The sequence below is a fragment of the Lactuca saligna genome, chromosome 8 (genome assembly GCF_052625555.1).
Source record: "Lactuca saligna cultivar CGN05327 chromosome 8, ASM5262555v1, whole genome shotgun sequence".
NCBI lineage: Eukaryota > Viridiplantae > Streptophyta > Magnoliopsida > Asterales > Asteraceae > Lactuca > Lactuca saligna.
In genome coordinates this window covers 57,839,669-57,855,863 of record NC_136424.1, presented here as the reverse complement: position 1 = coordinate 57,855,863, position 16,195 = coordinate 57,839,669, and the positions used below count along the sequence as shown (strand labels likewise).

General features: G+C 31.4%; 2 protein-coding genes across 2 annotated transcripts; both read left to right on the top strand.

Moving 5' to 3' along the window:
- The first annotated feature begins 4,858 nt into the window (after positions 1-4,858).
- On the top strand, positions 4,859-5,986 carry LOC145009648 (uncharacterized). Its single transcript, XM_078968299.1, has 3 exons — positions 4,859-5,228; positions 5,403-5,693; positions 5,778-5,986. Exons 1-3 carry the CDS (start codon positions 4,859-4,861, stop codon positions 5,984-5,986), a joined length of 870 nt encoding a protein of 289 aa, XP_078824425.1.
- A 3,075-nt stretch (positions 5,987-9,061) lies between these two features.
- On the top strand, positions 9,062-12,349 carry LOC145011272 (ureide permease 1-like). The gene is made up of 8 exons (XM_078969958.1): positions 9,062-9,223; positions 10,251-10,550; positions 10,651-10,789; positions 10,869-11,043; positions 11,143-11,174; positions 11,248-11,345; positions 11,449-11,823; positions 11,912-12,349. The coding sequence occupies exons 2-8, from the start codon at positions 10,314-10,316 to the stop codon at positions 12,065-12,067; spliced, it is 1,212 nt and encodes a 403-aa protein (XP_078826084.1). The 5' UTR covers positions 9,062-9,223; positions 10,251-10,313; the 3' UTR covers positions 12,068-12,349.
- The last annotated feature ends 3,846 nt before the right edge of the window (positions 12,350-16,195 follow it).

Sequence of the window (16,195 nt, the reverse complement as noted above, 5' to 3'; positions counted from 1 at the left end):
ATTCCCAACCAAACATATTTCATTTCCGAGTAAATTCGGCAAATGACCAAAATGTAGGGTGAGTTTGAAGAAAATGACCACAAAAATGAAGATTTCAGAAAATGATCACAGGTTCTGCAGAGGGGGTTAGGCGGAACCATAAACACCTCTATGGATCTTGATTTTTTTTTTCATTTTTTTTCGTTTATTAATATTTTTTTTAATCACATAAGGTATTATGTGATTATTATCTAAAAACAAATTTTGTTTTCCTTTTTTCTTATTTAATTACCCGTTTATAAAGCTGTGTGTTTAATAAAAATTATACAAATATTCTATGTTTTTTTTATAAAATTACACACACAAGTATTCTAAATAATAAACATACTTTAAGTAGGTTACAAAAGATACTTTAGAAAACATAAATATACAACCTTCATAATAAACATATTTTGAAATAAACTTCATTAAAGTCTCTGCGGATCCTGTACAGCTCTGTGGAATCTTTGTTTTTTTGATTTTTTTTTTTTTTTTAATTTTTTAATTTTTTCATGTTCATTTTCATTTATTAATATTATTTTTTATAAATACACTAATACCTTATGTGATTATTATGTAAAAAATTTAACAAAAAAAGTTAAAAATAATGAAATGTTTTATATAATACGTTTGCTAATGATGTATGTTTTCCATCTATTTTTACTGTTTTGTATTTACAAATCACTCTCCACAAACACAATGAAAAAACAATTTCTACTGGTAATTGAAACTCACAAACTCACAAAAACCCATTAAAATACGTCTATAACTTCTATAACTAATCCTTAGAGGTGTATATAGATCCGCATAGGTGTACACTGATCCGCAGAGGTGTACACAGATCCGCAAAGGTGTATACTGATCTGCAGAGGTGTACACTGATCCGCAGAGGTGTACATAGATCCGTATACATCCGCAAAGGTGTATACTGATCCTCAGAGGTGTACACTGATCTGCAGATATGTACACTGATCCACAGAGGTGTACACTGATCCGCTGATAATAGTTTTGTGGACTGATATTGAACATAAGTTCATTATTTTTAACATTTTTTTGTCAATTTTTTTTACATAAAACATAAGGTATTAGTGCATTAAAAAATTAATATTAATAAACGAAAACAAAAAATAGAAAAAACGAAAAAACGAAAAAATAAAAATTAAAAAACTCAAGATCCGCAGAGGTGTTTCGGTTCCTCAGAGGCAAACGTATTACATAAAACATTTCATTATTTTTAATATTTTTTTGTAGAATTTTTTACATAATAATCACATAAGGTATTAGTGTATTTAATATATATATATATATATATATATATATATATATATATATATATATATATATATATATATATATATATATATATATATATATATATATATATATATTAATAAACGAAAATTAACGCACAAAAAATGAAAAAATGAAAAAAAAATTAAAAATCAAAATACAAAGATTCCACAGAGCTGTAGAGGATCCGCAGAGCCTTCAATGAAGTTTATTTCAAAGTATGTTTATTATGAAGGTTGTATGTTTATGTTTTTTAAAGTATGTTTTGTAACTTACTTAAAGTATGTTTACTATTCAGAATATCGGTGTGTGTAATTTTATAAAAAACATAGTATATTTGTATAATTTTTATTAAACACGTAACTTTTATAAACGGGTAATTAAATAAGAAAAATAAAAAAAACGAAAACATTTTTTTTTACATAATAATCACATAATATCTTATGTGATTAAAAAAATATTAATAAACGAAAACAAAAAAACAAAAAAAATGAATAAATAAATAAGAAAAATAAAAAATGAAAACAATTTTTTTTACATAATAGTCACATAATACCTGATGTGATTAAAAAAATATTAATAAACGAAAACAAAAAAAAAAATAAAAAAAACGAATAGAAAAAAGAAAAAAACCAAGATACGTAGAAGTGTTCACATTCCGCAGAGGTGTTTATGGTTCCGCAAAACCCCCTCTACGGAACCTGTGGTCATTTTCTAAAATGTTTATTTTTATGGTCATTTTCTTCAAACCCACTCTACATTTTGGTCATTTGCAGAATTTTGTTTCCGTTTCCGCAATATAAACTTGTAGTCCAAATTCACACTGCAAAAAGTACATTTCACAATTGGCCATTGAGAATTATTTGGCTGTAATAATTAAAAAAATTTATATTTTACAAACCATGAAGACTAATGGCTATTAAAAAATGTACTCCCAATGATGTTTGTTTTCAACGGTCCCAAATAAAAATTCCAAAACTTATTTTTTTAAGGCTTTAATAAAATCATTGTATCTTGTTTTCTAAATCAAATCAAAGAGTAAATTACACGATTTGTCCCTCGATCAAGTGTCAAATTGCGCGTTTAGTCTCTATTTTTAAAAATTAACTCGGATCGTCCATGTAATATTTTTTTCTCACTCGGATAGTCCCTGACGAACATAAAATGACTATTTTACCCTTTTTGTTTTATTTCTATTTTACTTATCATTTGTTTTACAATTTATTAAAAATAATTAAAGAAATAATCCACCATTCCCTCTCCTTCCTCTTCCACCACCACCGCCACCCACCCACCTTCTTGTTTCCTCCATCTTCACTATCTTGAAACCTGTATCCAAACCCAAACCAAAATCAATAGTTTTTTTAGTCAATCGAAAATCAAAATACAACACTTCAAGAGGTTCTTGAAGAAATCGAGCAGTAGAAAATTGCAAAATCAAACTGGTACCTCCTGAAACCACCATTGGACCCTCCTGTAGCCACCACTGACAACTCTTGTAACCCCCAAATCTGATTCTCGAACCATAATTTGAAGCGTGATACTAAAATCAGAATCTAAAACTCAAACCTAAATGAAAGCAACACCAATTTTTTGAAATTGAAAACCAAAACAACCTAAAATCCGAAACCAAAATCAACACCAAATCTGTAAAGAAGTTAGGGATGAAGGAAAATCAAAGAAGTTGGGGAATGAAACTTCAAATCTAGAAATCTTGAATCTAAATCTGGAAGTCAAGAGTGTTAAGAAACTTGAAAGATGATTTCTGAAATGAGTTTGCTGGAAAATCTAGAAGTTAGGGTTCTTAGTGTAATTTGGATCTATGGTGGCGGTTTCAGAAGTATATGGTGGTGGTTTCTTGTAGAGATAGTGACGGTTTCTAATGGGTTCACATAGATGAGAGAAGAAAGAAAGGGGGAGACCGTGAATGGGGGTAAAGAGAAGGATGATGGTGACTGCTTCAAGGGGAACTTTCTCCAGATCTTCTTTTTCTTTTCCAACGATAGTTTCGAGTGATGTTCTTGACATGAGAGAGACGAATTATGAGGGTGGGGACATTTCTTTCAGGTGGAGAATATGAAGCCAACTCCGAAAACCACCACATGGAGTGTAGATTTGCGAACAGCTAGCGATGGCAGCTCCATCTCTCTCTCTCTCTCTCTCTCTCTCTCTCTCTCTCTTTCTCTCTCGTGTCATCCTCGTCGACGTTTTTTTTGAGAGAAAATGTGGTGGTGGTTGATGGTGGTATGCGGTGGTCCGACGGTGTTGTACGGTGGTTGGGTGGTATTTTGCAGTTGTCGGAGGTAGACTATGAACTGGACAAGATAATTGAAGGGTGTGGGTGTGAGTGGGGTTAGGTTAGGAGATAAGTGTTTGTGGTGGTGGGGCCCAAATTTTGTTTTTCTTTATTTTTTTTTCTTTTAAATTGTTAATAACAAATAAAAAAAATTATATGAAAAATAAAACAGTAAGGGTAAAATAGTTATTTTATGTTCGTCAGGGACTATCCGAGTGAGAAAAAAAATATTACAGGGATGGTCCGAGTTAATTTTTGAAAATAGGGACTAAACGTGCAATTTGACACTTAGTCGAGGGACGAATCGTGTAATTTACTCCAAATCAAAAGACCAGCTTCACATATTCTTCAAAAACCTTCCATGGAATCAACTTATCCTCAAACCATCAATTTCCTCCTCTTTTAATTTCATCAAATCCGATGGTTTCCTCCTCTTTTAATTTCATCAAATCCCATTTCAAATTAAAAGGAACTAAAATCCTTAACAATTTACCAAAATTGAACAAATATAAATCTAAAAATTAATAAACAAATAGTGATTATGTTTGATTAGAAATACAAAAATCAATGGTAAAAGTTCAAATAATTCAAAGGTAAACAAAACATTCCTCCTGGCAGATCTTCCCCAAGAGCTCACATCGGCGGGAATGTTTGGCACCTCGATGTCAACTCTTCGCCACCTGGGGATGTAGTATGTTCCAAGCGTTTGGGGTTGTAGTATGTTCCAAGGGTTGGGTTGTTCTCCCATTAAAGCGGTATGTGACTTGGGTTCAGAACGTCATGAGACAGTTCGGTCCATATTCGGTGTGGGTGTTAGAGCATTGAGAGGATCTTTCCCAAGTACGAGAGGACCGGGAAGGACGCACCTCTGGTGTACCAGTTATCGTGCCCATGGTAAACACTGGGTAGCCAAGTGCGGAGCAGATAACTGCTAATTAAATTAAATCTAGCTAAAACTCAAAGAAATAAACACTAAACCCAATGGTCTATCTAATATTCATAAAACACTAATCTTTCTTATCCAACCTTTGAATAACAAACAATGCGTTCTCTATTTGTTCTTTCTATTCCTCAATCTTGAAATGTGTTGAAGATGGCATGAACAATAGATCTTTCGGAAAGAAAAACATCAACAGAAATTCAGATCCACTATCTGATTAATGGTGCGAGCTATACATTTCTTTTATGCAAGATAGCTCACGCCATCAATCACGTAGTGGATAGGTACTTCGGTAGATGTTCAAATGCTTCATTATGAATTTCATATATCCTCCAAAGAATAATCAAGTGGTTTCACCAAAGATTCAAAAAGATATTGCACATTGCTTTTCACAAGAAATACGTAAAGCTATCTTCCTAGAAATCTGTGATGATGTTTTCTCATTATTAGTTGACGAGTCGAGTGATGTATCAAAGAAAGAACAAATGGTCGTGGTTTTGCGATATGTTGATAAACTTGGGCTTGTTAAGGAGAAATGTGTAGGTGCTGTTCATGTAACAGACACATCTTCAAAATATCTTAAATGTTCCGTAGACTCGTTATTTGATCAACATGGATTGAGTATGAAAAAAGTAAGAGGACAAAGTTATGATGGGGCAAGCAATATGAAAGGTGAACTTCATGGTTTGAAAGCTTTAATTTTACAAAAATAATGTTTTGGCTTTTTATGTGCATTGTTTTGCTCACCAACTTCAATTGGTGGTTGTGGCGGTTGCAAGAAATCACACTGGTGTTGGAACTTTTTCGATATGCTTTCCCTTGTTGTGAACGTGGTTTGTGCTTCTTGCCAATGAAAAGATATAATTCGCGAAGGTTATAAAAAGAGAGAAGTATATGCTTTTTGTGAAAAATATGAAATTGAAAAAGTGGACATGTCGGAAAATTATGCAAGGAACCGAAGAGAACATACCGACATCAATAATCAACATCATTATAAAGTTGATATCTTTACCATGGTTTCTGATATGCAACTTCAAGAGTTTCGTGATCGTTTTAGCGAGATAAGCACCGAATTGCTTACAAATATGGCAGCTTTGAGTCCTTATTACTCATTTTCACAATTTGACGCATCAAAGTTAGTGAAATTAAGTATGTTATATCCAAAGGATTTTACAGAGGTGTATAGGAGGAATCTTGCATAAGAACATGATTTTTATTATGATGTTGTAAAAGAAGATGTTCGTTTCTCTAATTTGAATGGAATCACCGATCTTTCTAGAGTCATGGTGGAAACAAGAAAACACATTTCATATTACTTAGTGTATCAGCTAGTAAAGCTGACATTAGCTTTTCCCGTTGCAACCGCAATAGTGGATAGATGTTTTTCAGTTGTGAAACTTGTAAAGTCGGATTTAAGAAACCGGATCAGTGATATTTTTTGAATGCTTCTTTTATTTGCTCAATTGAGAAAAAAGAATTGGTGAAAGTTACAAGTGAAATGTAATTGATCGTTTCCAAGATATGACAACTCGTAGAGGACAATTATAAACTTATAATATGTATTTGAACACATTTTTGTAATGTAACTTTGTTACTCTTATTTGAATGGGTTTTTACCCAACTCGAAAAAAAAATTATATATTTTTTGTCCCCCCCCACCCCACTCTATTACAATCCTAGATCCGCATCCAACTATTTTGTTTGACAAACATAGCATCCTAAAGTAACTAGGTATTTATTTCAAATATATATTTATTAATTATATTAATTGTTTGTTAAAATTATATCAACTAGTGGGTGAGTCCGTCGTGAACCATGGGTCTCCCTTATGGTTGTTGTTGCATACTTATTGAATCCGGTATTACTGAAATGCATCTTATTTTATTCATAAAGGATGACAATGAGAAAACAAGGACAAAATGAAGCCCAAAACAGAAGTACAAATCGGTAGACGGAAAAGGGACAAAAGGAATGTCAAAATGGTCAAAGGGACTGAAAGTGAGAAATATTAAAATACATGTGACCAATCTATAATGAAAAATAAGTAGTAAGACAAAAAAAGGGGGAGGAGGACAAAAGGAAGGCAAAAATGGTAAAGTGACTTAAAGTGAAAAATATTAAAAGACATGTGGTCAATCTCTAATTACAAAAGCCTAGGGACCAGAATTGTTATAATATACAAAGTATTGTGGCAAAATCTTGAAACATCCAAAATGCACTATTTCTAATGACCATGAGTATTAATATTTAAGTGTTTATTTGTTTTTTCTCCAGAGAATATCAAAGATGGGGGACCAAAAGCGCTAACTCCACAAAGTAATATGACAAAATCTTGAGGGGGTACATTTGGTAAATGCAAGGAACCAAGTGGTAAACTCTCGAAACCTTTGCGGCTAGTCTTTAATATATATATATATATATATATATATATATATATATATATATATATATATATATATATATATATATATATATATATATATATATAATGCTAGGGACCAAAAGCGAAAAACATAAAATACAAGGGACCAAAAATGGCAAAAATTTTAAACTTTTGTGGCTATAGTATACATAAAATGCAAGGGACCAAAATCGGAAAACATAAAATACAAGGGGCTAAAAGATATATATATATATATATATATATATATATATATATATATATATATATATATATATATATATATATATATATATATATATATATATATATATATATATATATATATAAGGGTAAATGGCAAAAAAAACACTCTTTTTACACAGAAATTCGATTTTGACACCGTGTTTTTTTTTGTGTTAGTTTTGACACTGTGTTTTCCAATTTGTTACAATTCTGACCACTTGACCGGTTATCCAGGTTACATGCTGACATGGCATGATGACATGTTAGTTTTTGATGACGTGGCATGCTGACATGATATGCTGACGTGTGAAAATTGATTTTTTTTTCCACAAAAAACACTAAGTTTTCTCTTTTTTTTTTTATTTTGACACTAAGTTTAATTTTTTATTTCAATTTTGACACTATGTTTTTTTGTTTCAATCAAACATTATTTATCAAATTTTGTTCAATTTTATCTATTTTCCATTTGAAACCGTATGTATATATATATATATATATATATATATATATATATATATATATATATATATATATTATTACATTTTAAACTGTATAACCATATTTTTTTCGTTTAAAAACCACATTTTTATTTAAATACAAGGTTTTTTTTTTTTTTTTTTTTTTTTTTTTTTTTTTTTTTTTTTTTTTACATTTAAATCATTAGTTATATCATGAGAATCAAACTAACAATAAACTTCTAATAAGATGTAAAAATTTGATGGGTTGCAAACTTGATATCCGAGTTTTGATCGACTACACGCCTCCAAACTTCCAAACACATTTTAAAGTTGCATATTTAATATAAAATATAATTTTTATATAACTAATACATATTTATATATACAAATAGGGTTTGAGTGTAAAAAAAATTGTATTTGTATAAAACTATGGTTTTTAAATGAAAAAAAAAACATATTTATATAGTTTAAATGTATTAAAAAATATTTATGCTGTTTCAAATAGAAAATTGTCAATATTGAACAAAATTGGAAAAAATGATGTTCGATGTGGAACAAAAAAACATAGTGTCAAATTTGAAAGAAAAAATTAAACTTAGTGTCAAAATCGAAAAAAAATGAAAATTTAGTGTTTTTTGTGAAAAAAAAAATTCAATTTTGATACATCAGCATATCATGTCACCATACCACGTCATCAAAACTGACACGTCATCATGCCACGTCACTATATAACCTGGTTAACCGGTCAAGTGGTCAAAATTGTAACAAATTGGAAAACACAGTGTTAAAATTGACACAAAAAAAAACACGGTGTCAAAATCGAATTTCTGTGTAAAAATAGTGTTTTTTGTACCATTTACCCTATATATAATGCAAGGGATCAAAAGTGGCAAGCATAAAATACGAGGGGCCAAAAGGGGAAAATTTTTAAATCTTTTGTGGCTAAGTTGTGAATCATCAAAAAGACACTATTTCTAAGTGTCATAAAATACATATATAAAGTGACAACTTTTTTAAACTTTTATGACTAAATTATGAATATATATATATATATATATATATATATATATATATATATATATATATATATATATATATATATATATATATATATATATATATATATAATACAAGGGATCAAAAATGGAAAACATAAAATACAATGTACCAAAAAATATATATACAATGCAAGGGATCAAAAATGGTAAGTATAAAATACAAAGGACATAAATGGTAAATTCTTACAACTTTTGTGGCTAAATTGTGAATCTTCAAAAAAACACTATTTTTAAGTGTCATGGGAATTAATATAATATATAATTGTATGTTAAAATTATATCATCAATATAAGTATAATACGATACTAATATTAAATATTATTGATATTTATTTTAATTTAAGCTATATAAAAAAAGATATTTATGCATCATCCCTTTTAACTCTCCCTAGTCCCAACGCATATTATTTTAGTTCTTATTACATAAACTCGTCTTCCCTGTAGAGCCAAAGTTGAATAACGGCACAAACAAGCATAACCCTTAATGGTGTGGCTCATCTTTACAGGCTCACATCACCTCTACATATTCTTTATATAGGTATCATCCAAATTTGCATGTTCAGGAGGTCCCAATACATGAAAATGACACCTTGCAATATATGTAATATGATGATTTTGCAAAATTACTTTTTTGGTCCATGATTGGTTGATATTAGATCATTTTATTTTGTATATTTGTTGGGTTGTGGTGATTGTTAGGTACCTTTAGATTCTTTTGGAGATTATATATTCATCTTGCTTATGACGATTTTTTTGAAAACTGAGTTCCCTGCCAAGGTGGGTTTGACTTTATGGTCAAAGATGCAAACTTTGTTCTTGAATCTTATTCTTTGGGAGATTCATCTTATTTGTGATCAAAGCTATGTGATCATGTTAGTATGTTTTCCTTAGAATTATCGAGATTTAATTAAATTATATATTTTATTTGATTCTATTGTGAGAATAAGTTGTTTGGGGAATATTATATCAGTTTTTTGTATAGTTTTTGGGGTTTTTATGATTCTTAGGTAGTTGTATATATATATTCTTTGAAGATTCATCCTATTTATGTTCATTTTTTTTTTTTTTTTTTAAATCAAGTTCTAAACTTCGAATGCTACGGTTTGTTTATACATTATGCTCAACATCCATTTTTGTCCATAGAATTTTATTTATAAATTAAACATGTGTTTCTTTTCACTTGTATCATCATTTTAATCTTTAAGTTTCTTAATTTTGATGGGTTATTGGTGTTTTTTTGACATGATCTAAGTTTCTGTTGTATTTGATCTGCTACAAAAAGTCAACTTTCTGAAAGACTTGCAGTTCATCTCACCAATCCTAAACTCTTCAGTCATTCAACACTCTTAAATTTTAATGGGTAGTTGGTGTATTTTTCAAGATAAGGTCCCACTCTTGCATTTTAGTCATCAACTTTGAACTTTTTGTTGCATTTGACTCGTTGAAAAAGTCCAACTTTACCCTGTCACATGCATATTCTTTTCAATAATCCTAAGATCTTGGATTCATTTCAACATTCTTGATAATGTTAACAACTTTTAATATATTTGTTACCTTGGTTATAGGGTTTTCTCGGGTTTCGATTCTTGACCATTTTTACATCAAATTGATTCGGTTAGGATTTAAAGATGTATGTAGTGGAAAGCAGAGGAGGAGCGATAGCATGCATGTTGCTTGCGCTCTTCTTCTTAGGAACATGGCCCGCCATTCTAACTCTGTTAGAAAGACGTGGCCGACTTCCTCAACACACTTATCTTGATTACACAATCACCAATCTCTTGGCTGCTGTTATAATCGCTTTCACATTTGGAGAATTTGGCAATACCAATGATGGAAAACCCAATTTCCTAATCCAACTTTCTCAGGTATATGTATACTCATGCACGTAAAACATTCCACAAAATACATTATTTTGTTAAAATTCATATTACATACGCATGAACTACAATCCAACTTTCTTCGCAGAATAATTGGCCAAGTGTTTTGTTTGCAATGGTGGGTGGCGTGGTTTTAAGCCTTGGAAATCTTTCAACACAATACGCGTGGGCATTTGTTGGTTTATCAGTAACCGAGGTCATCACCTCAAGTATTACAGTTGTTATAGGTATCATCATCATCATTTTTACATAAACATCAATACATATGACTATTTTTTAATCATCTTTTGGATCATGGGGCAATAGGTACAACTTTGAACTACTTTTTAGATGACAAGATCAATAGAGCTGAGATACTTTTTCCTGGGGTTGCGTGTTTCTTGATCGCTGTCTGTTTAGGTTCAGCAGTGCATGCATCCAATGCTAAAGACAATAAAGAAAAGCTTAAAAAATTACAAGGTTCTCAAGTTGGTGAAAACACGTATGTATATATCTTATTTATTTGAATACATATCTTTTATCAAGGTATTGACTCATAAATTTGTAATTCTAATGACCTAATTACATGATACTTTTATAGATCAATTAGTAACGGGTCAAAAACGATATCAAGTAAGAACCCTTAAAACTTTCAACTAATTTATTACCTTGGATTATTAGGTTAATCTTTCTTTTCAATTATTAGAAAATGATCTCGAGTATGGAAGCAGTAAATTACCGGAGAAAGCAAAAGCAGGAACTGCCAGTTTTCTTATTGAACTCGAGAGCCGAAGATCAATCAAGGTTATATGATAGATACAATACATGATACATGATCTATTACTTTACTCTTTTGTTTCCATCATTAAAAATGCTAACTTTCTACATTTTGTTTGGATTATTTCAGGTATTTGGAAGGAGCACTTTGATTGGTTTAGCCATGTGTTTGTTTGCTGGAATTTGTTTTTCTCTCTTCTCACCAGCATTTAACCTTGCAACCAATGACCAATGGAATACATTGGATGATGGTGTTCCTCACTTAAGTGTCTACACAGCTTTTTTCTACTTTTCATGCTCTTGTTTTGTGATTGCCATAATTTTAAACATTACATTCCTTTATCACCCGGCTTTCAACTTGCCTAAATCTTCAATCAAAGCCTATTTGAATGACTGGGAAGGACGTGGTTGGGCATTTCTGGCTGGCTTTCTGTGTGGTTTTGGGAATGGTCTCCAGTTTATGGGAGGCCAAGCTGCTGGTTATGCTGCAGCTGATGCAGTTCAGGTTAGTTCTTGTTGTACTTTATTGTACAAGTAGTTAATGCATTGGATGAAGATGTTTACCTTATGAGGTTGTTGTGAAATGATTTCAGGCACTTCCACTTGTGAGTACCTTTTGGGGTGTGTTGTTTTTTGGTGAATACAGAAAATCATCAAGGAGAACATATGTGCTTCTTGTAGGCATGTTGTCCATGTTTATTGTGGCTGTTGGAGTTCTAATGGCCTCATCTGGCCACCGCAAAAATTAGGATGATCAAAAGACAAAAATGTTAAACTAGATTTTAGAAGTTTTAAGTGATTGTATGATCAAAAAAAATTTTAAGGTATAAATGCACGAAGCATATAAGAATATTTGTAAATTTGATATTAAAATTGATGCTTGTAAAATAAGAGTTGGTAGAAAATTTAGTGCTTGTATTCATTGCACTAAGTTGTAACTTCCTTTTCTTTCTTAGGAAGTGGTATAGAGATATTTCTTTGTATGGTTATATATGTATTTATATTATGAAAAGGTGCTTGTTTGTCCGGTATGTTTGGCTAGTGTGTCTTCTTCTTCACTTGCTTCTTTCCCACACCTTATCAACATTCTCTTGTAGTCATAACTTCAATCGTCACTTCGTAATCATTTGCATAAGACTACGTGGAACGATTTCGGTAAATATATTCTACCAAGTCAAAGTAAAGGTTGTAATGAACTTCTTTGCACGCTTCTTAATCAATTTCTTTGGAATCTTGATCATCTTCATCTTCTCATTCATTATAGCTATAGTACCTAAGATAATCTTCTAAAATCATATTATTCTAAAATCATATTATGTAATATCATGCAAATATTCATTATGTCTCTTAATATTTAGGAAATCATTGCTCATATTGGATTTACACTTATGTGCTCTTATGTTGCAATTTAATACGGATAGGAAGATGAGTATGAAGAAAATATAGAAAAATATTTAATTTCATTTTGCAAAATGGTTCCTAAATTTTGGATTGTAGGCGTTGCCTACCCAAAACCCGGGCCCTTCACATTTGTGATATTTCAAGAAATGGCATATCAGCCCTTGGACATTCTAAACGTTCCCTATTTGTTTTCTTTTCAATTTGATACGATGTTTTCTATCCTTATTAATTCATTAATTCTCTTTATTAATATTTTTAACATTTATAAAATCATTTGTATTTATTTAATTCCTCTATTAAGTTTTAGAAAAATATTATTAATAGTTTTAGATATTTAATTATTTCTTTTTATTTATTAATTCCCTTTTGTTACTGTAATTAATATTTTAAATCCTAAAATTTATAATCCAATAATTTCAAGTACATTATATAAAAATAAATAATTAAGTAAAACTATCATTATTTGGAAAATTTGAAACGAGGCGTTCTCATAAACATATCTTCCAACCCATCATTCTTCCACATCTTCTTAAAGTGAAGAATTTTTTTTTTTATCAATCATGTATCCATATAGAGTGTTGGAATAAGGTTACAGATGAAAAAACGAACAATTGTTTCATGTTTTTATCCAACGCGATGCGACACTATTTTTTTTCATAATCAGAACATGCAAAAACACGACATTGTGTTTTTTTTACTAACATGAACACGACACATTTAAAAAATGATAAAAAAAAACAAATACAAGGACACAACAAAAAAATAACATAAAATATTCGTTTATTTACTCATTTCATGCTTAATCATATAAATGTTGGAATGGTTTCTAATGTCATAATAAAAAACTATCTATTAATAGTAGAGTCATTTTTGGGTTACCATCAATGAAGCAAATAGTATTTAAATGTTATAAAAGAGAGATACAAATAGTTTATAATTGAAATAGTTGAATAATTTAAAAGGTACATGGACCGAATGTTAATTGTTTAATAATTGAATAATTAAAATATTTTGGATCCCTTAGAGGGATGAACGAAATTTCTAAGGGATAAGCCTTGAAATTTCGGCCACGGCTATAAATAAGGAAATGATTTGAATTTGAATTAAATTTGATTATTTAACTATTCAAATTTGCTTTCTGTGCAAGTAATTGGAAGGCATAATTACCCCCTCCTATGCACTCATAATTCCACCCCACTCTATTATTCTTAGAGTTTCTCTTCTCTCTTTAATTCCTTGTTCAATATCTATTGTTTCGATGGTAATTCTCTAACATCAAATAGTTTGGAATGCAAGTGATCACCAGCCTAGCTGGTTGTGATGCATCCTGGGTTATAGGCCTCAGTGGGTGAGGTTAAGAGTTCTACTTTTGGCTGAGCACATTTGAGGGATTTTCCTTGGATTAGCATGGGTTCGATTCTTCATTCCCTTGGTGGTGAGTGGTGCCCGTCTTGGTGGCCCGCCAGGCATTCCTGATCACCCTCTATTTGCCGGTTCAAAAAAATAGTTTTGAATTATTATGTGTAAACTATTAGAGATAACCTACTTTGGTTACTCTTCTCTGGCTTGTTGAATTTGATATATATATATATATATATATATATATATATATATATATATATATATATATATATATATATATATATATATATATATATATATATATATATATATATATATATATATATATATATATATATATATATATATATATATATCAAAGGTCTACAAGCAAATTGGTTTTGCTAAAGGTTAGTAAACTTCTATATCTCTTGCATTTGTTAATATCATTTAAGTTAGGATCCTCATAAGTATTAGAATTTGTTTTAATATTGTATGTTTCCGCTACCATGCAATTAATCTAGGAAGTATATAGAAAACATATCAGTGATATGAAAGTCTTGCTTGTTTATATTTGCACTACATAAAGATTAAGTTTATATTTTGTTTGCTTGGACAAATCGAAAACATATCAGTGATATGAAATACAAATCTCTTTAGGTACTTTGGTTTAGACAAATTACATCTTAAAATAATTGATAATTGTTGTAACACCCCGTTTATTAAATAGATAAATAAATAAATAAATAAATAATGAATAGTAGCCTTAATATCAATAATTATATAGCAAGGTGTGATTTTGAGGAGTTAACTGGCATAATTTAGAAGTTGGAGGTTAAAAGTGTAAGTTACAGATTTGTTTTGTAAGTATTTATCAAGGCATGGACTAAATGGTAACTTCTGGGACTTCATTTGAAGAGATTTTGGGGCTAAGGGGCTGTTTGGTAAATCAGAGATCAGATTTGAGAGGAAATATGGAAGCAGGGGTGTAATTGGTAAATATTGTACCTAGATTGTAATGGATTTTTAATGACGGGGTTCAAATGGTAAATATGGGATTTATTTTGAAAAGATATTTCTGGAGAGGGACCAAAGGTGACATTATGGCGAAAAGTTAGGAAGACGTCTGTTATAAATCATTCCCGTAACCCCAACCCTAACCTAAGGATGTAGCCGTCACCCTTCTTCGTGGTTCTGATCAGACGAGTTCGACGAGCATGTCATTTCCTAGCCGTCGTCGCTATTTGGTTGCGTTTCTCCGACTGGTCACGTCTTCGAAAGACCGCCACCATTTATCTCGTCAATTCTCCAACCACCTAGCACCATCGAGCAGTCTCCTGGCGCTACTGCTTCATCGGTCGCCATCAGCATCCAGTCCTACCGAAACCCTTGCCGCTGCTGTCATTTTCGACGAGAAGATGGAAACACCCTCGTCCGCCGCTGCTTGCCAATGACCGCCGCCACTGCATTTTCATTATCGTTGATGATGTGAGCAACCAGGACGACCACTGAGGGCCGACGAATGAATGGATTCGCTGATGTGTGGTCATGAACAATCGGGAATACTCGAGGATGAAGAAACCACCGCCACCACCGTGAGGTGGTGGCTGCCATCATGAAATAGTTGTTTCCGCCGCCGTGAGCCACCAGGTGGGTGGCTGGAACTTTTGAGCAAATCAAAATCGTGTAGGTGTATGTGTTTTGTTATGTAAGGGTTTGTTGGCCGGAAAACCAAGAACAATCACCAACACCACCATGTGGTGGTGGCTGCCACCATGTACCATCTTTTGTGTGTGTGTGTGTATCTTAGTGAGTGTATGTGTTTATTTGAGACTTAGCATTGTAAAATGTAATTAGAAATTTGAATAAGGATAAGAAACTCTAACCACCACCAACCGCCGTGTTGGGTGGCGGTGTGCTTTTGCTCACATGTAGTTGATTTTTGGATGCTTGTACAAAATAGACTAGAAACCCTAACCACCACCGTGAACCGCCGTTGACCACCACTACCCGAGGTGGTAGTGGGTGGTGCCCAACTAGCGAAACCCTAATGGGCTTAGTGAAACCCTAATGGGCCTAATGAAACCATAATGGATCTAAGGATTTAGCTTTTGGACCTATTAGGTTGGGCTTTG